Below are 21380 nucleotides of genomic sequence, written 5' to 3'. Positions count from 1 at the left end.
CTCCTCCCTTCCCTCTTATATGCCGCCCCAGTTCTTACCAATATCCAGGCCTCCACTCTAAAAATACTCCCAACAGACTTACCATAAAATGGCCAGATTCATTACTAACTCCCCATACAACTCACATCACTACATTTCTTTAAACTCTCTTCAATGGCTTGAACTTCCCTGCTATCTTATCAATTTCATATGCTACACTCTATTCTTTATAAACCCTCCTTCTGTCCATCTCTGTCTTCCTTAGTCTCCATCTACATCCCATGCCAGACCCTCCATACTTCTAACCAACAATTACTTGATATCTACCACCCAAAAAGGTCAGTAGACAAACTACTCTACAAACACTCCTTTGCCCATGCTTGGAACAAACTTCCCCTTGACTTACTTCAGTCTCCCGCACCTCACACTTTAAAAATGAACTAAAAGCTTATTTTCTCAATTCCAGAACCTGCTCTTGTCATGACCCTACCTAGTCTTCCTTCCCTTTATGTACCCTCAAAAGGACTATACTTAGTACTTGCATAATTTTATACAAACAAAACATTTTTATTGTTGACCTATTGAACTATATCAATGTAAAATTGTTACTTAGCTTCTTTTTAATGCAACTTTAACTTTATGCATGTAACCCAGCATATGTGAATCTTTTTGCTATAACTGCTATTATATCAATATTGTTTAAAATTGTACTTGTTTAAAATGTACTACTGGAGCATTTCTCCTCAGGTCTCCACTGAAAATGGGCCACAAGCCCAGTTGGACAAACCCGGTTAACAAATGTCAATAAATACATAAATAAATATATCAGAGGTAGGTACTCGTACAGACACAAAAGAAGGTGACGGTTTTCTCAGGATCAAGAACTGAACAGTGCACTACCACACGTCTCACAGCAGGAATGATATAAACCATTGAGTCATGTTATTGATTTAACAGTATTGCAAAAAAGCTGTTTTACAGAGGTCGGGTCAAGTCCTTTGCACCCCCCCCCCCAACACAATACACTTTTACAACCCCACATCTTTAAATAGACTAACTCCAAAACAGGACAAGCTTTGGAGTAAGGAGGAACTGAAATAAATGGTTTACTTTGAGCAACCATTAACAGTCAGTAAAAAAATAAAAATAAAGCATTTCCATTTTGCTCATAAAAGTTATGACACCCACTGGGCTTTCTGCATCATTGTTCTTTTCAGCCTTAGAATCACTGGAGAATCCTATTGATACTTTTGTAGCCATTTTGGCATTTTCAAAGACAATGTGCCTACATTCCCTCCTTATATGAATAAACTCAGCCTAGTTCTGAATTATGTCCTTCATTTCAGCTCAATCTATTACTCTGTTTTCATGTTAAATTGAAATGCAAAGACTTTCATATCTTTATTTAGCATCCAGTTTAAATGTTTTTATCTGCACCCAAACAAACAAACACTGTGTGCATTGGTCTTCTACTAGTATTTGTCAACCACTAGCATAGTTACTTATTGATTTTGAAACCATCTTATCTCTCGATGACTTATTGAAGAAGTCTAGGGTTGTAAATATGAAATTACACAACTCTGGCCCCTCTTCTCTCCCTAAAACTACCTCTACACTGCCCCCATCTTACTCCTCTAACACTCACCAACCTCAGTCACAACAATCATCTCCATTCAAATTCTTAACTATTTACTCATTGAATATTCAGAGTCTAGCAAATAAAGTCACTGAGCTGCACTCATGGATAGCTCTCAATACCCCTCACATCCTCTCCCTATCTGAAACCTGGCTCAAGCCACAAATCTCAAATAGTGAAATACTCCCACCAGGTTATAATATCTTCCAATCTGATAGACCTGTAAAAAGGTGGTGGCGTGGCCATCCTCTACTCAAACAACCTTAACCTCTGACCATACCCTTTCCCAAGTCCTGACTTCCTCCCAGCTGAAATCATCATCCTTAACTGCCATCTGAATCCCCACAAAAAACTTGTAATTGCCTCTATCTACCTTCCTCCTGGTAACAATCTGCCCATTCTTGAAAACATCCTATCCTGGTTCTCCCACAACATACCATATGAGACACTTATCCTTGGTGATGTCAACATTGATTGGTCCAATCTCACAACTTACTCCCCAAATCAGTATCCACCTACACGGCTTCCACCAACTTATAACATCTTCCACTCACTTCCATAAAAATTCCACTTCCAGCTCCATCATAGACTGGATCCTTACCAATTCCCCCCACCAATACCACAATCTCACCACCTTACCTGACTCCCTCAGTGATCATCTCCCTACCACCATCTTAAGACACTGCTTCCATATTCCTAAACCCCACCTTAACAAAGACTGTCGAAAACTATCGACTTTCAATTCATCCCAATTTAACTCCATTCTCCACAACATAGATTGGTCCATCCTACAAAACCTCCCCCTAAACGATTCTGTAAGCACTTTCAATAGCATCTTCATAAATACTCTAAACTCCTTAGCTCCCTCTAGGAAGATCAGAGTAAAATCAAATCATGCTCCCTGGCTCTCCAAAGAGACTAGGTCCCTTATGAAACAAAGAGATTGTGCTTGGAAAACCTGGACTAAAAACTAAACAACCACCTTTTCTTCAAAAATACAGGCAACTGAGGAACCTTGCAAAAAAACATACAACTAATGACAAAAAGTTATACTATAGCTCTGCTCAGCTTAACAACAAATCCAATCCTCAAAAATTTTAGTCAACTCTCAACAGCATCCTCTATCCTGGAAAGCCCTCTAATAGCTCCCCATACCCTAACTCTTCCTCTCAGGAACAGCTACCCTCCTGAATAAACACTTTCTCTCTTCCATCCAAAATCTGGTAACCTCTAAGTCAAACTCTACTTCGACACCCACCCGTCCAAGTCCCACTAACACAACTTTGTTTTCTTTTGAGCCAGTTCCCATTACTTACATCAAATCTCTACTACTCAAGCTAAAACCTTGCTCTCCTTCCACTGACAATCTATCTCCTACATTCCTCAAACTTGCTGCTGACACAATTGCCTATCCTGTATCTCTACTAATTAATCAATCTATTCTGAAATCAACTGTCCCCACCTTTGGAAATCTTTCTTCACTATCCCTCTTCATAAAGGTGGAAACTCCACTGACCCCTCAAACTACAGACCCATTACTATTCTGTCCCCCCTCTCCAAGATATTAGAAAAATATATTCACATACACCTTTTCGATCACCTCCTCACACACCACTTACTTACCCCTACACAGCATGGATTTCGCCCTCACCACAGCACCACCACTGCCCTCCTCTCCTTCACTCATATCATTGCAGAGGCCCTAGATAACACTAAACTCATTTCCTGTCACTTCCTAGATCTCTCCAAAGTCTTCGATACTGTCTCTCATCCTCTACTACTATCCAAACTCTCAAATCTCCCACCTATCCCCCTCCACACTTGCCTGGTTTAATAGTTACCTGTCTGACAGGGAACAATCTGTCAAATGGCTCTCATCCTCCTCACCTTTCCTTCCCATCTCCACTGGTGTTCCCCAAGGCTCCATCTTGGGATCCCTTTTGTTTAACATCTTCATCAATGATCTTTACACCTCATGCAAAGAATCCTCCCTTATTCGGTATGCCATCAACTCCACACTTATATCCATCTCAAATAACATTCCTGAACTACATTCCCTGACCCAACAGGCCCTACTATCCACTGAACAATGACTCTCTCTCAACCTATTCATCCTAAATCCCAAAAAGACCAAACTCCTACTTTTCCTTTCCCGTTCTCTTTCTCATCACAAAACCTCCTTTTTATTACATCTTCTAACAATACAACTATCCAACCTGACACCCACACAAAACTCCTAGGGGTCATTATCGATGATGAACTAAAGTTCAACCTAGACATACTCCAATATATAAAAAAAAAAAAAAACAGAAACTAGGACTGCTATATCGGAACAAAAAATTCCTAACCCCTGAATCTAGACTTACCCTAGGCCAGGCACTCCTCCTCCCTTCCCTCTTATATGCCGCCCCAGTTCTTACCAATATCCAGGCCTCCACTCTAAAAATACTCCAACAGACTTACCATAAAATGGCCAGATTCATTACTAACTCCCCATACAACTCACATCACTACATTTCTTTAAACTCTCTTCAATGGCTTGAACTTCCCTGCTATCTTATCAATTTCATATGCTACACTCTATTCTTTATAAACCCTCCTTCTGTCCATCTCTATCTTCCTTAGTCTCCATCTACATCCCATGCCAGACCCTCCATACTTCTAACCAACAATTACTTGATATCTACCACCCAAAAAGGTCAGTAGACAAACTACTCTACAAACACTCATTTGCCCATGCTTGGAACAAACTTCCCCTTGACTTACTTCAGTCTCCCGCACCTCACACTTTAAAAATGAACTAAAAGCTTATTTTCTCAATTCCAGAACCTGCTCTTGTCATGACCCTACCTAGTCTTCCTTCCCTTTATGTACCCTCAAAAGGACTATACTTAGTACTTGCATAATTTTATACAAACAAAAAATTTTTATTGTTGACCTATTGAACTATATCAATGTAAAATTGTTACTTAGCTTCTTTTTAATGCAACTTTAACTTTATGCATGTAACCCAACATATGTGAATCTTTTTGCTATAACTGCTATTATATCAATATTGTTTAAAATTGTACTTGTTTAAAATGTACTACTGGAGCATTTCTCCTCAGGTCTCCACTGAAAATGGGCCACAAGCCCAGTTGGACAAACCCGGTTAACAAATGTCAATAAATACATAAATAAATATATCAGAGGTAGGTACTCGTACAGACACAAAAGGAGGTGACGGTTTTCTCAGGATCAAGAACTGAACAGTGCACTACCACACGCCACACAGCAGGAATGATATAAACCATTGAGTCATGTTATTGATTTAACAGTATTGCAAAAAAGCTGTTTTACAGAGGTCGGGTCAAGTCCTTTGCACCCCCCCCCCCAACACAATACACTTTTACAACCCCACATCTTTAAATAGACTAACTCCAAAACAGGACAAGCTTTGGAGTAAGGAGGAACTGAAATAAATGTTTTTCTTTGAGCAACCATTAACAGTCAGTAAAAAAATAAAAATAAAGCATTTCCATTTTGCTCATAAAAGTTATGACACCCACTGCGCTTTCTGCATCATTGTTCTTTTCAGCCTTAGAATCACTGGAGAATCCTATTGATACTTTTGTAGCCATTTTGGGCATTTTCAAAGACAATGTGCCTACATTCCCTCCTTATATGAATAAACTCAGCCTAGTTCTGAATTATGTCCTTCATTTCAGCTCAATCTATTACTCTGTTTTCATGTTAAATTGAAATGCAAAGACTTTCATATCTTTATTTAGCATCCAGTTTAAATGTTTTTATCTGCACCCAAACAAACAAACACTGTGTGCATTGGTCTTCTACTAGTATTTGTCAACCACTAGCATAGTTACTTATTGATTTTGAAACCATCTTATCTCTCGATGACTTATTGAAGAAGTCTAGGGTTGTAAATATGAAATTACACAAGTAGAAAATATGATCATAGCTAAAAAAATCAACAGCAGTAATAAGAAAATTAGGCAAAGTGGTTGAAGAAAATCTTTGGATAAATGAAGGAGCCTCTAACCACCTGACTTGGTGTGAGACTTATACTTGTTGCTCAAAAGGAAGATAGCCAGTTCTTGGACAAATACAGCGAAGAAACAGGTCATGAAAGGTGGCTATAACTTTAAGTGTTATGATTTATTGTTAAAGACTACCTGACTGAAAATGATCCTGTAAGACATCATTCCCTTTGGTCGGTTGGGTTAGATATCACAGTCTGACCCTTTTCATGCAGGTTTTTGTATTTATTTTTGTAAATGTGAGCAATTAGAAATAATCAGCTGTTCACCTTATGTGCACTGCTCTCGTTTTGTGAGACTCAGAGAAATGGAGAAATGTGTTAAATGATGTTGTTACTAACATTGTTTTCAGATAAACACTTGTTTGGTCTTCCAGTAAACTGGGTTACACATGTCTTTTTGTGACAAAAGGGTAAATCGTTCCTCTTGTATTACTTGAATAATTCTTCATTTTGTTTCCAGAATTTACAAGGACTCCATAAAGAAAGCAATGTGGATGCCATTATGACAAAGCTGTTTGAGGTTGTTCCAAATACTGATCCATACCAGAGTAAGAATGAAACTCAGTGTAGAAGGTGCGCCATTGTTGGGAACTCTGGGAACCTAAAATATTCCAGTTACGGGGCTAAAATTGATTCACATGATTTTGTTATGAGGTAAGTGGACATGATTATCAAAGTTATCAAATATGAAGACATAACTCTATAGGATACAACTCCATTAATAGTCTGCATATCATTTCGTCATCTTAATCCCTAGGACATCAAAAGATGTGAAACAGAGAATTTGAAGTTAGAGTGCACCAACACAACAAACTTGGAAATGTCACCACAGGGTCTCATGCCCTTTAGAAGTAATAAGTATCATTATTCTACTTCCATTACATAGTATAGATGCTGTCCCCTCTGCCCACTACTCTAGACAACATCTTAACCTTATCTCTCTAGCCTTCAAACCCAAATCATGGCTATGCCCATGCACCTCACCTGTATTGTCTACATCGACAAATACTTCACAGTCTTACACACCATTCATCATACTGACTATCTATACCTTTCAGTACCTGCCCTTCCCCATTTTTTGGGGTGGGGGGGACTTATATATATACAAACAAAGCATTTCTCCCTGGGCTTCCACTGAAAATGGGTATTTATTACCCTGCTGGACTTTTCCAGTAAACAAATGTCAATAAATACATAAATGAACAAATAAAAGGCCATCCTTAACTTATCTCACATAATTAGCACTGTACCACAACTTTGTGACTATAATCTCGTATTTGAGTCCTTGCCAAATGAATGCACAGCTAAATCAGAGCTGTGGAGTTAAAGCTGACTGTGTTTTGCCATCACTGCTCAATGTAAAGCTTCCGTATGACTCAGGTAAAGGAAGTCGTTAATGGAAAGGTAGAAGGTGTAGAAACAATCTGGTGCATTGCTTTGGAGATTGTGAATGGGATAAGTGATTATAATATTATGATGTTTTACACATGTTTATAAAAACCTTTGTAGTGCAATTAATGTGACCATAGCCAGCATCTGATGACAAAGTTATTTTACGTAGTGAGTACAACAAGAGGTACAGAAGTTGTCCCAAAGTGTATCCTGAGATTCTGCTCACAGTACTAGATGTGGTATGTTTTAAGAAAATTTGTTTACTGGGAATGGGATTTCAATAATGCAGTGTAGACATTTCTGTGAAATTAAAATGTTGACAATAGTTTCACTGAATGTTTGGGAGACTATATAACATGCCAATCAATATGGTAAATTAGAAATTATCCGTAGATAAAGGATAAAGCAGCCCCTGCAAGTACGGCAACTGCACAGCTCCAAAAAGAACTTATAGCAGTACAAAACATAGGGAGTAGCATGAGAAATTTATTACAAAAACTAGCTCAAAGGCATAGTAAAAAAGAGACAAAACAGATCGGTTTCGGCTGTAAAAATTACAAAGTCTTCTTCAGTGCAGTAAAGACATGTACACTTGTTCTCCTTTTTATAAGTAACCACTAGGTGAGGCTCCAAATTAGTAAATTAATTAACAATTCCAATTAAAGGTACTCATTAAGACCTTGTGAAAACAAACTCCCTAGTTTGATAATCCATTTCTTTTCTTTACTATTCCGAATCTGATGCCAACCTGTTTTATTTGTTCTCTCTCCAATAATTCTGTCTATTACAGTAAAGTTAAAGGATGCATTCTTATGTGCCTCAGTATGCTTGTATAAAGCATTTGTGAGCTTCTTGTGACTGATGTCACTTAAATGTTCAGAGATTCTGAATTTTAATGGTCTGGATGTTTGTCCCACATAAAATGATAACAGGTACAGGGAGCCAAGTAAATCACCCTGGCAGGCAGTTCGCAAAAAAGAAAATATCAAATAATTGGCCAGTGTTTTTACTACTGAACTGGCATGTCTTCATCACCCTTCTGCAGTGGGTACAGTGACCACAGGGAAAACATCCCTTAAGTTGGTCGCCCACGAGAGTTGTTTGTATAGAATCACCCTTACATCTCCAACCATGTTTGTAATGAATTAAAAATGAACCCAAATTCTTGCCTCTCCTGAAAGAGAAATGACATCTGTCATCCAAAATATCACATAGTTTGGCATCTATGATACTTCTGGAGAGGAGTCCTCATCAGGTTTAGAGCCTGATGCACAGCACGCCTCAGATACCCCCACCTTTAAATGAAGCAATACACAGATCACTTTACGGGCAAGCAAAGGAGTGGGGGGCAGGAAACATCACAAAGGTGGACAATATGGAAGGATTGTTGAAACTGATGGTGCAGAAATAGATCATAACAATATACTGAATATTTCATCCACCCCTTTGACACTCACCCAAGAAAAATTTTTGAATAAAAGTCTTAATTTTATACCTGGCTTTTATGTGTCTGAAGATACATTTGCACACGATATAACCTCATTTTGTAGATTACTTAACCTGAGATTATTTTTTCAGACAGCACTCAGTCCTGAATCACAGGATGGTTTTAGATACCACAAATCCAATTTTATGCCACCAATACATCATAATGTGTTAACGTTTCAGAATTGTATTCTCAGAGATCTGCATTTTTACTTTAGGGAGTTCTGTGCCAAGTCAAACAATCTCTCAAAGATCAAAATGGAGGCTATCCATGAACTAGAAACAAATCATGATTTGGCAATATTATCTGCAGACAAGGGTGGTGCAATAGTTGTGCAGGATTGGACCCAAAACAACACAGAAGTGGTGAGACAGTTAACTGACAGTCATTACTATACTCACATGACATTGGACCCAACTCCTGGCTTCAAGAAACAAACTGATAATTTTTTGGCATCCGCCAAGAGCAAGGGAATCATCATGGACAACACACTACATCACCTTATGGTGCCCGACCCTTCCAGTCAATATATATACTTTCTACCAAAAATACATAATAATTTGGAAAATCCACCTGGTAGACCTATAGTTTCAGGTAGGGGCTCTATCACGGAACCATTATCTCAGTTTCTAACACAGTATCTCAAACCACTTCTGAAATGGGTTAGGGCCTGTATCCAAGATACTAGGGAATTCCTTAAAGTTATTTCTGAGATGCAGCTTGAGCCAGGATGGTTACTTTGCACCCTAGATGAAGCATTAGAATACTGGTTATATAAGTCAGAATTATACCAACCGGGTTTTAACACTTTCTTAATTTGCCTTGTGGAACAAGTTCTAACTAAGAATGTGTTCTATTACCAGAACAAATGCTATTTACGAATACAAGGCACTGCCATGGGAGCTTCCTTTGTTCCCACATGTGCTGACGTATTCATGGCCCACATTGAGGAACAGCTCATCTATGACAATACATACAATCTCTATCTAGATGAGATCGATATTTGGAAAAGATACTTGGATGATTGCTGGTTAGTATGGAGATCGGACCCCGACTATCTTATGGAGTTTGTTGGATATTTAAATGATAACAAATGAGGTATACAATTTACAGCTAATTATGACATTAATAGGATCACTTTTTTGGATGTTTTAGTCACTAAGAATAATGATCATACGTTAATGTCAGAAGTGTACCGTAAATACCCCCAATACAACTCTCTTCTCCATTCTACCAGCTTTCATCTTCCACATATATGCAAAAACATCTCATAATCACAATTTTTGCATATGAAACAAATATGTTCAGATGATGCCACTTATCAGGTGTATCAAGAAGATCTTACCACAAGATTCAGGAATAGGGGCTACAAAATGGGGAATATTTATCAGGCCAGACATTGGGTGGCTAATCGTGACAGGCAGGATCTTTTAAGATACAGGGATAAGACTATGGACAAGGATTCCACTATCTGACTAGTTACTACCTATGGAAGGAATACTGATGTCCTACTTAACAGTGTCCATAGACATTGGAACATACTCTTACAGGTGCCAAACTATGTGATATTTTGGATGACAGATGTCATTTCTCTTTCAGGAGAGGCAAGAATTTGGGTTCATTTTAAAGTCATTACAAACATGGTTGGATATGTAGGGGTAATTCTATACAAACAACTCTCATGGGGGACCAACTTAAGGGATGTTTTCCCTGTGGCCACTGTACCTGCTGCAGTATGGTGATGATCAGTGAAGCCCACACATAAGTAAACTTACCCATTGCAACATGCTCTGTCACACTCACACACACACAGACACACACACACGCATGTGCTCGTGCGCACGCACACTTACACTCTCTCTTTCACTTACCACATACATACATTTACAAAAACACACACGTACAAATGGAATACCACTCTAAAACTTTTGAGAAGATAACACGAAGGACAATTTGTGCAAGACAGAAGGATTTTCTAGAAATTATAGAGATGTGGTGGCCAGAGGAAAGTTTATTGTCAGTGTGGGAACCCTAAGTCTTAATAACTGATGGATTTCATTGGAATGTTATCTATATGGTAGGTAGTTATGAGGCTGGATTTAAAAGGAAACAATGCTGCATTTCTTTGTATATTCTTTATTAGTTGGGGTAAGACCATGATTAACACACTAAGCATTTGTTTGGCCCCAGCCCCTGCTTACTAATTTCAGTATCAAAATGGAAATTGATAAGTGCCACCAACTTGTAATCATCAGTAAACTTTTTAGTGATCCAGGAAAAAGCCCTGTGAGATACCACAGGTAACATCTTTGTTTGTAGAGCAAATATCCCTGGCCTGAATGGCATGGGTTCTATCAGAACACCAGCTAGCTATCCAGCAAAATCTGTATGGGTTAATGCTGGGAGAGTTTGGTAATAATAGTGCTGAAGGTCTTGGCAAGGTCCACATTGACAGTGTGTGCTTTATGCCCTTTACCCATGGCCTCTGTAACCCTTTCAAAGAACCCGGCTATGTAGAACAGGCAGTGCCTGCCTTTTACAAAGTCAAGTCTCATGTGTATTGAGGAATATAAGGTCACCTGTATTGTTCTTTAATAGTTGAGCTAAAATATATTCCATAGCCCTACAAATAATACTAGTGAAACTAGTAGGTTGGTAATTCCAAAGGCTAATAGAGGGACCACCTTTATACAACAGTATTAAAACAGATGTTCTCCACACCATGGGGATGTAACCAGTGAACAGAATCAGACTATAGAGCTGATTGAAAGGGTTTTGTTTAAAGGGAAATAGCACTTCTCAGCAGGCATCAAAGGATATTATCAGGCATTTGTAATGGGGACTTTTAACTTTGGAAAGTGCTAAAAGGAATTGGTCTAGCATGATAATGAAAGGGGAGGTGTGCAAGGTAATAGGGTCTGAATGGAGGGAGGGGTAGTGTGAAGTTCAAAGACAATTTGTTTACAAAAATATAAACAATTTCCTTGGGGACAGAGAAGGGGGCACTATTAGAGATTTAAGCACAGAACTGATGTTTCTTATAGACTTCCTAATAGTAGAATAATACCTTCTAACCTTCCTAATATAGCTGAATATAGTCTTCTCCAGCACTTGAAAGTTCTTCCTTTAACACTTTTTGTATACAAAAGTTAATACTATGCCCTACAATCTAAGCACTTCAGCTCCCAAACATCACCCTTCACCTTTACTAAACGTAGCATCTCATATAGCTTGCTTCTTAGTTTCACATTGTAAAAAAAAGTCTAAGAATGTTCTTAAAAAAGTTACACAGATTTCTGCAAAAGATGGTAAGTACATTTCACCCTAAGTTCTGTAACTAGTTAAAACCATTTTAAATCATTACACAATTTAAACCAAATCTAGAAACTAAAACATGGTTTTATATGGGGGGGGGTGGTCACTTCCCAACTCCCTGACATACATACATATGCTAACAACCTGGTTGGACAAACATAGCTGAAATGAAATAATCATTCAAGTGCTATAGTTGACTAAGCAAGAATAGCCAATAGCATTAAATGGCAAAATTATGACACCAACCAAACACTACTTTGGCCAAGTAACGTAATTATATATATATATATATATATATATATATATATATATATATATATATATATATATATATATAGGGTTCCTATCAGTTCATCGGTTCATCGAAACTTCAGCAGTTCAAACACCATATATTTGAATTGTGAAGTTCAAAAACTGATTATTGCAAAGCCACGGAACACCGAATTCTTTCCCAGGGAAAGAATTTGGTGGGCTGTTTCTGTGGCTTTGCTATATTTAGCACTGTGGTAGAAAGTTACGGGTCAGGTTCAGGTAAGTGTGCAATTGTGTGGACGTTATGGTTAGGGGGTGGGTTAGGAGAGTTAGGGTTAGGGCGCGGGTGAGGTGGGTATGCGATAGTGACAGACTTTAGGGTTAGGGTGGGATAGGTGAGTTAGGGTTAGGGCACGGGTGAGGTGGGTGTGTGATAGTGACAGACTTTAGGGTTAGGGAGGGATAGGTGAGTTAGGGTTAGGGTGCGGGTCAGCTGAGTGTCCGATAGTGACGGACCTTAGGGTTAGGGTTTGGGTTAAGGTAAGTGGATAAATAGTAGTGTATGTACAGTTTAGTGTAGGGTTAGATGTAGGATTTTAAGTGTATGTGTGTGTGTGTGTGGATTGCTGTGTTTGTGGTATGCTTGTGTTGTGTGTGTGTTTCTTGGACAGCAATGTTTTTCCCTGGAAAAAAAATCACTGTTCTAAGCCTTCGATGTTTTTTCACTTCGAGGTTAGAAGTTCGAACATATGGTGTTCGAACTTCAGCCGTTTCGTCAAAGTGATATAGACACTGTATATATATATATATATATATATATATATATATATATATATATATATATATATATATATATATATATATATATATATATATATATATATATATATATATATATATATATATATATATATATATGTGTGTGTGTAAAATAATGCAGCACAGACCACAGTTTGTAAATTAATGAAAGTTTGTTAAACAGAATGAAAGATGCTGGCACAAATTATCCATGCATGTACAGATGAAGCAACAGAAACTATATAAAGAACCCTTTTCTGTTAAGTCCACAAGAAAATAAAAAACACAGTTGTGTATACCATTTTTAATGTAGTCCAAAAATTGCATTCAACCAGAATCATGTTTTTCTTGATTACTAAAGGAAGATGCCCAGGCTTCCACACATGATTAAGGAATGTCTTCTCCTTCAGTGCCACTGTTCCAGATGCTAACTTCCCCTGCATCGACAGGTCAACTTACCTTACTTGCAGAACAATAGCTCTCCTTAAATCCCTGTCATAGATTAATAAATTAATAGATTGTTACTAGGCTAACAACCTGTGGTGGTCTTTCTAAGCTTAGCCATGTTTTCTCAAAAGGATAATGATGTCCCATATCCAAATATGACAACGAGGGCCAGGCATTTATAAGCTACCCATAAGGGACATGGGTACCAGGCCCAATGTAAATTTCCTATTCCCCATGCACTGGTCTAGGTTGCACTGAAATTGGGTAATAGACAAACTCAGCTTCACATGGATGGAAAGCCTCTGCCATAGGAGGGGCAGTCTCTGGGACACATATCTGTCTCTCCAGCATGTTCTGTTTAAGTTACAAGCAAAATTCAGGTTTCTAGACCTTGTATTTCTGGTACTGTTTGACAGGAGATTCATAAGTCTGGGAATTGTGGATGCCTTGTAAGCTAGGCATAGATCATCCCTCAGCAATCTATAGGAGACTGAGCAGAGGAAAAGGGCTTTAAGGTGATCTGCATAAGGCAGGTTTGTTACACCTTCTATTCTTTTTGTAAGGAGGTTGCTCTAGTTGCTGCATATGCCTGGATAGGTACATACCAAAGCGAGCATTATACTCTATGATTGGCGTGATAAGGGCAGATGCCATGCCATTACTTATAAATTGCACAACATAAAACAATTTCCTCACCACTGCAGCCATGTGGTGGTCAAAGCTAAGGCTACCATTTATATGTGTACCTAGATTCCTGACCACTAGCGTGACTCTTAATGGCATATTATCAACATGGTAATTAGCCGGGATGGTTGACTTCCCATAGAGTACAATTATGCATGTCTTAGAACTGAGGTTAAAACCATGGCTTTGGTACCATTTGTTAGTCAGAAATAGATCTTCTTAAAAAATGGTAGTGTCTGCAGGGGGATTCATGATAACCACCAGCTTGCAATCATTTGCAAACTTAGTCAGGAATAAACCTTCAGAGTTTGCTTCCTCTTCAGAGAAATAAATGCCAAAAAAGAGAGGGCCCAGTACCAAGTCCTGGGGACTCTGCTAGTAACTGTCCTCTTGATGGAGGTGGCCTCACTTATTTTGACCTCCCGGGTCATATTAGTGAGCCAGTTGGCAATCCAACAGTGAAAAAAGGGTTTATACCTAAGTTAGTGAGCTTGTTTACCATGCCTGAGTGGGGTATTGTATTAAAAGCCTTGGCCAGGTCAAGGTAAGCTGTGTGCATAGTCTTGCCCTCATCAGTTGCTTTGGTGACCCTCTCACAAAAGTCCATCCAATTTAATAGGAATGAACTTCCTTTAACAAAGCTGAAGTGTGATGGGTCCAGCATTTGCAGGTAACCTATGACCTCAATGATCATGTCCATGTTAATTCTTTCCGTGGCCTCACATATAAAGCTGTTCAGAGTTATGGGCCTGTAGTTACCTGGATTGTTGGTTGGACCTCCTTTGTGCATGGGAATGACTGTAGCCATCTTTCATTCATTGGGCACAAAGCCTGACTGTAGACTCCAGTTGAAAAGTGATTCAAGTGTACCAGAGAGGTTGTGTTTCATCCTATTTAGTAAGCATCCCAGGATGTTACTGGGATCCATCGATACAGTGTTTTAGGCTTGGAAATGTATCCATGACATGTTCCCTAGTAATGGTTGGGGGGATTGTGTATGTGGTGTTACCTTTGGATTGTCAGGGAGGAGTGGGGAAATTGTTCATATGTTCATAGTTGATTACTAGAATCATGACACCAGGAGCCTTTTTAAGCCTAGTCAGGCTTCCCAGGTGAGAATCAAACCCTGTATCTTGTCTCTGTGAGGTAAACATCTAAACCATTATGCCAACCCCCACCATTATATCAACCCCCATTTTGATGGAATATTTGCTCATTAACAGCAGTTCATGTGGGAAGTCTGTCTAGCAAATACAAAAATGTTGCTGTGTGTCTTACAAACAGCATTATTTTCATTATTTACAACAACATCGCATTTACATCAGTGTTACATCAGTGTTATTTACATTATGCAACTTCAGTTTTACAACATGTTGTCACATCATAGGGTGAAAACTTCCAGTCTTTGCTATGATATATATTTTGAAGTATTACTATTTTAATCACAGAAAGCTTCTCTAGGCATCACCTTCCAGTTTTAAACATAGCTTATTTACACGAATTAATGAAAAATGATGCAGTCTTGCAAATTAAGGACTAACAGGAAATATGGTGTTGCTTCAATAATTACTCTTCACAAAGTATATGTCTAACTTTACATGCTCTATTTTCACACTACATAGCTTTTATTTAACATACATAGTTTGGGAATTTCTGGTATAATCCAACAGTATTTACAAAACATGTTAGTTTTCCTTTCCACAGACAGGATAAATTCCACTCTAACACAAACAGGGTAACTTCCAATTTCCAACTTGATATTGCAAGGACATCTTCCAGGATAGTCTTCTCTTCAGACTTGGCTTTTCTGAAGACTACTCAGCATCATCCTTCCACAACTCAGGATTCAGGAAAACAGGAATCTCTCATCTTGGGAAACTAACAGAGCTTAAAATGACAGTTATTCCTCTGATGGCCCTGCCTATTTTTTTCTCCTACCTGACAAACCCCTCTGCATTTACCAACAATGTCATATGATCCCACAGCAGTGTGGTTTCTTAGTTCAGCTGCTTAAACATGCATCACTATGCCACGCGCACCCTCCCCAGCACAGAACCTTCAGTTTAAGCCCCGAGGATAAGTTGTATGTCTGGGACACCCTAAATAAATTAAAGTGACTGCAGCCCATATGATGAGTGATTCTGAATGTATGTGACTGAAGGGTTACTGCCTAATGTGAAACCATAGCATTACTATCTTTCTGCCTATAAAGCCACTGGAAAGGGGCATGATCTGTAATGATGTTAACTTCTCTTCCCAATAAATAATATTTGAGATTGTCAGAGTCCACTTAATTGATAAACATTCTCTATTGCTGAATAAATTTAGTTTAGTATACATGCTTTCAGTATTTTTGGTGCAGTCTAAAAGTACATTCAATAGATGTTAAAGGATAAATGCCAGTTTTTAATACTATTAGGGTAACTTCAAATTCCCAAATGGATAGTACAGAGACAGCTTTCATGCTGTTTTTTTTCCCCTTCGGACAGCTTCCCTGGAGATTCCTCAGCAACATCCTTTCTCAAGCCAGGAGTCAGGAAAATAGGAACCTCTCATGTTGGAGAACTAACTCCCCTTAACAAAAAAAAAAAAAAAATACCAGTGGAATTTCAAAGAAACAGCACATTTATTTGGTAGTGAAGTATTTTCATCCACTAAATAATATGGACTTCAGAACAAACCAAATCCAAAATGACTCATACAATAAATAAATTAGAACAGTTGTATGACCCAAATAACAAGATATATTGAAAACATGTCCAAACAATTCCTTGTTTTACATAAAATTATATTAAAAGTTGTGTAGTAATAATACTAACAAACAACATAACAAGAATCTTCTTCTTCTTTTGGTTTTTCCTGGTTAGGGGTTGTCACAGTGGATCACCTGTCCGCTCAATGTTGACAGTGGAGTTTTTACAGTGTTGAGTTGCCAGCCCAGTGCCCAACCTTCCACAGAAGGCACACACACGCATGCACTCACACCTAGGGCCAATTTATATATAAAAGGATAAAAATGTAGGCTAGCGATATGACTTGGACTGCAGCACACACATTACTCTAATATGTACATTTAGGCCAGGTGGTCTGTCATCTTTCAATAGAAGTTGCCATTTTAATTATTTGACTTCTACTCTATTATTGTCATCGCTACCTCTAATATCCAAATTGACATGATCTATCACAAAAAATAAAAACTAGTAAAAACCGTAGAGAATTTAAAGAATGCCTGTATAAAACATTACTGACATCTTTGTTCTTAACAGAATACAAAATGTTCATGAATTTGCATTTTTCCTTGGGGTAGTTGTAAAATGCATAAGGTCATTTTATATGGGCAAAGTAGCGTACTTGTCAAACAGACAAAATCGTTGGGACCACTAACTGTTACACATGTAACATCTTAAAAGTAGTGTGTGCAGCTTAGTAGTCCAGTTGCAAGGCTTTCTACACAGGGAAGACTGAAAGGAAAATGTCACTGTCATTTAAGAACATGTTTATTCTATTACATGATTAATTCTATCAAAAATTCATCAAAATCTTGATAAGGTCCTTACACAACAACAAAAAAAAAAACAGATCATCTTATTAATGTCTGTAAAACCCAGCTGCATGTGAAAAATAATATCACAGTAAAATAGCTGTTGTTCTACAGATCCCAAAGGACAATATTCTGATCAGTTATTTGATGGAATTAATCATAACATTGGTATTTTCTTTACTTATAAAACTTGGAACCATAAGACTGAATATTTGGATGTATGTTTACTTACTGAATGTAATACTTTGTACAGGAAACCTACAGCTACAAATGCTTTTCTTTCAGCCTTAAGTGCACACCCAATCATTTTATGCAGTCCCTTCCATATAATGACTTCCTTCAGACCAGCAGACTCTGAAATTAAAATACTGTTTTTAATGCAATTGTTGTTGGCATTTATGGCAGATTACAAGACAGAGCGTACTTACAGAAGCTATAAGCATACATGCAGAAGGAGTCAAAGACATTCTTAAGGATGAAATATGCTCCCTTTATAGAAAGCATTGCTAGAATTTTAAGAAATTTTGGAGATATTAAAATGTTGCAGCAACCAGTTGCACACATTCTATGAACACAAAAGTAATCTTGAACTGCTGAAATTTGTTATTGAGTATGAAAACAGAAATAAGGATTTCTTGTTCAATACTTCTAATATTTTGTTATGGAAAGAAGCAATGGTTTATTTTTTATAACAAACAAGATATGTCAACATTTACTTGCAGAATCCTTTCACATTATACATCAGAAGACTACAGAAGCAACAATATATGTCAAAAGCAAGAACTGTGCCTAACAAAGTTACTGTCAAATAAAGTGACTAGTATCTTTTCTAGAATTCATCATAACTACTCTATACCCTATCCCAGAATGCACGTTTTTGTAGTGCCACATGTCTAGCCCTCACATTCATTGTGGCAAATTCACCCTACTAAGCTTGGCTAAAAATGTCTTTACATCTCCCATGACAGGAGGGTCTCTCATCTTCCAAAGTGTTGTAATTCCCTTTTTCCCTGACAACAGTAAAGTAGACAACAGGTGACTAACCTGCTAATTAGTATTAACCTGTGGTTGTAACCTGTACTCAGTCCAAAGCAATGAATAGGATAAAAGTCCCTGATTAGGGCACATCTAACAGAAAACTGAAGACCTTCCTTAAGATGATAAAGAAGTGGACAAGCCCAGAAGATATGAAGCCAGTCCCCATGTTCTCCCAAGTTAAACTCCCAACAGGTCTCAAAAGAACCTGGAACACATGTGAGAGTCTGGCTGGCATATAAAAATAAACATTGCCACCAAAAAAGTGGAACTGTCTTGACCTTGTAGCATAATGCAGAATAAAAATGATTCTAGGCAACACCTTTGGAGATATTTGTAAACCTAGGTCATGCTCCCACATTATCCTATTAAGGTATTAAACAACTTGCTAGTAATTAAAAATTAATTTGTCTGGGATACCCATTCCTTTGGCTGACTCAGCACTACTTCTGATCTCCATCCATCACTTTACCCTTAGAGACCAATCCTACATTGTATGTGATCCAATTTTTTTATTGCCATAAAACTGTTTAATACTATGCATCGTAAAGGCATGGATAATGAAATGGATCACAAATATTTATAATAAAAATGAATACAGCAACACAACACAACAGGTGACTAACCTGCTAATTAGTATTAACCTGGTGTTGTAACTTGTACTCAATCCAAAACAATGAATAGGATAAAAGTCAAATTTAATTGCATTTTTTAAACTGTATTTGGTCTAATATTGCTACATACTCAAGTGTTCTAGCTTGCACTGCATGTGAATTGTTTTTACTACTGTTTTTGCTACTTTTCTGTAAAAAAAAAAAAAAAAAAACTGTAAGCCTGTTCCCTACCTTTCCTGTAACTAGTGTTCTAGATACAGATTTGCTGTATCCAGGACTGTATGTAAGCTTCTGAGGTGACCAAACGTTTCTGTGTTGGAGGGAAGCCTTCTAGCTTATCAGTGGGAGTGGTAAGCACTAGGTAGCCTGTCTACCACATATGGAGTGGTTCTGGCCCAGAAATTGTAGTTATTGGCCGTTTGGGCAATCTTCCATCTCTCTCAACTTTCTGATTTGAAAGCCTGCATTTGCACTTGTTTCTGTCCTGTAACTCATCTAGTGCAGATACAGATTCTTAGTTTTAGCACTTAAATTTGCTTATTCATGCTCAGCACTTGTTCAGAACTTGTATGCACTAAATAAGCTACTAATTACTATAGCACTCAATCTTTCTCATTACCTAGAGGAAAACAGTTTTTGTACTTACTTTTCTCACTGGCTTAGAGAAAAACAGCTCTTGTACTCATTTTCCTCACTTATCTAGAGGAAAATAGTTTTTTATTCAGGCATGTCCAAGGCTCAGCTCCCAGTGTTCTCTCCTGTCTATCTGATGAATCTGGGCTTCTTGAGGCAATGTAGAAATTGCCTCATGTACACAGACAGCCCTCTCCTCCTACCACCCAACACTACAACCTGTGAGAGATGCACTTATCTAGCCAAACTGGAGGTAAAACTCTCTTCAACCAAGACTGAACTTGACAGTCATGAGGAGAGGGTAAACATTTGCACCACACCACACTCATCACATAGTCTCACTAAATCTACACCACCAAAATTCACACATAGTTACACAAAAACATTTGTGGAGGCTCTCAATAATAATCTGTCTAAGAAACAGGGACCTCCAAAGCAGAAATGCAAGCAACCTCTATCCCCCAACACAAACCAAATGAGACATAGCCGACGGACTCAGTGTGCCACTCAACCACAGCCAATAAAGCAAAACAACGTACCCAATACACTAGTCATAGGTGACTCAATAGTCAGGCACACTGATGTCCCACTCACCATGCTAAACAAGGAGAAGGTTACTGTCAGCTGCCTGTCAGGTGCCAGGATCCGCCACATAACTTACGCACTCAGGTCACTCCACAACAAGTACAAATATGACTCTGTCATTGTCCATGTTGGTTTGAATGACCTGAGACATACCTCCCTGGACTACATGAAATGCAACATGGAAGAGCTCTCCGATCTTGTAGCCCAGTCAGGTATGACCCTAGCCCTGAGTAGCATTCAGCCGTCGCCAAGAATGATACCGCAGTACAAGGACAAAATGAGTGACTTCAACAATTGGCTAAGCTTCTGGTGTCATTCTAAGGGGATCCAGTATCTGTCTGCTTGGGATGACATGGTCAACAGACCATGATGCTTTGCCACAGATGGCCTGCATCTGTCGCCCCTGGGATTCTGGATACTGGCTAAGGCTCTTGCTGCCCCTATAGTGCCTTTTTTAGGCAGGGTTCAAATAACAAATTCACCACCATAACAGGAACAGGCAAGCAAAAACTGAGGGTAATGCTACTCAATGCTAGAAGTCTAAATCTCAAAATGCACTCACTCAAGGCACTCCTTAAAATGGAGAACATCGATATCTGTGCAGTGACTGAGACCTGGTTCAAGGCTCCAGAGAGCACCCCTGCACTACCAGGCTATAACTCATACCACACTTTTCAGCCATGTAACCTGGACCGAAACACCAAAGGTGGAGGTGTGTCCATATTCATTAAGGATATCCACACCTTCAGGCTAGTTGCTCAGCATAATGCATCTGAGGATATCCAAGTGCAATTAACTCTGGGCAAAACTGCAATCCAAATTGTAGATTGCTACAAATCCCCCACCATGCCCCAAGATTCTCACTCCTCTTTTCTTGATGTACTGGAAAATATTAGGGTTCAACCAAACACCCTAATAATGAGCGACTTCAACTATCCTACCAT

General features: G+C 38.4%; 1 protein-coding gene across 4 annotated transcripts in view; it reads left to right on the top strand.

The window, feature by feature from the left end:
- LOC122816986 (CMP-N-acetylneuraminate-beta-galactosamide-alpha-2,3-sialyltransferase 2-like) overlaps positions 1-21380 on the top strand; it is a 721670-nt gene that overhangs the window by 408335 nt on the left and 291955 nt on the right. For all 4 annotated transcript variants that reach the window (XM_044090098.1, XM_044090099.1, XM_044090100.1 and 1 more), the window contains one exon: positions 6115-6308. In XM_044090098.1, the coding sequence (XP_043946033.1) occupies positions 6115-6308 (194 nt within the window). The remainder of the gene's footprint in view (positions 1-6114; positions 6309-21380) is intronic.

Source organism: Protopterus annectens, chromosome 12.part0, assembly GCF_019279795.1.
Source record: "Protopterus annectens isolate FY-2018-M chromosome 12.part0, PAN1.0, whole genome shotgun sequence".
NCBI classification, from domain to species: Eukaryota; Metazoa; Chordata; order Ceratodontiformes; family Protopteridae; genus Protopterus; species Protopterus annectens.
Note: the sequence above shows the minus strand (reverse complement) of the source record. Positions and strands in the feature narration are given on the sequence as shown.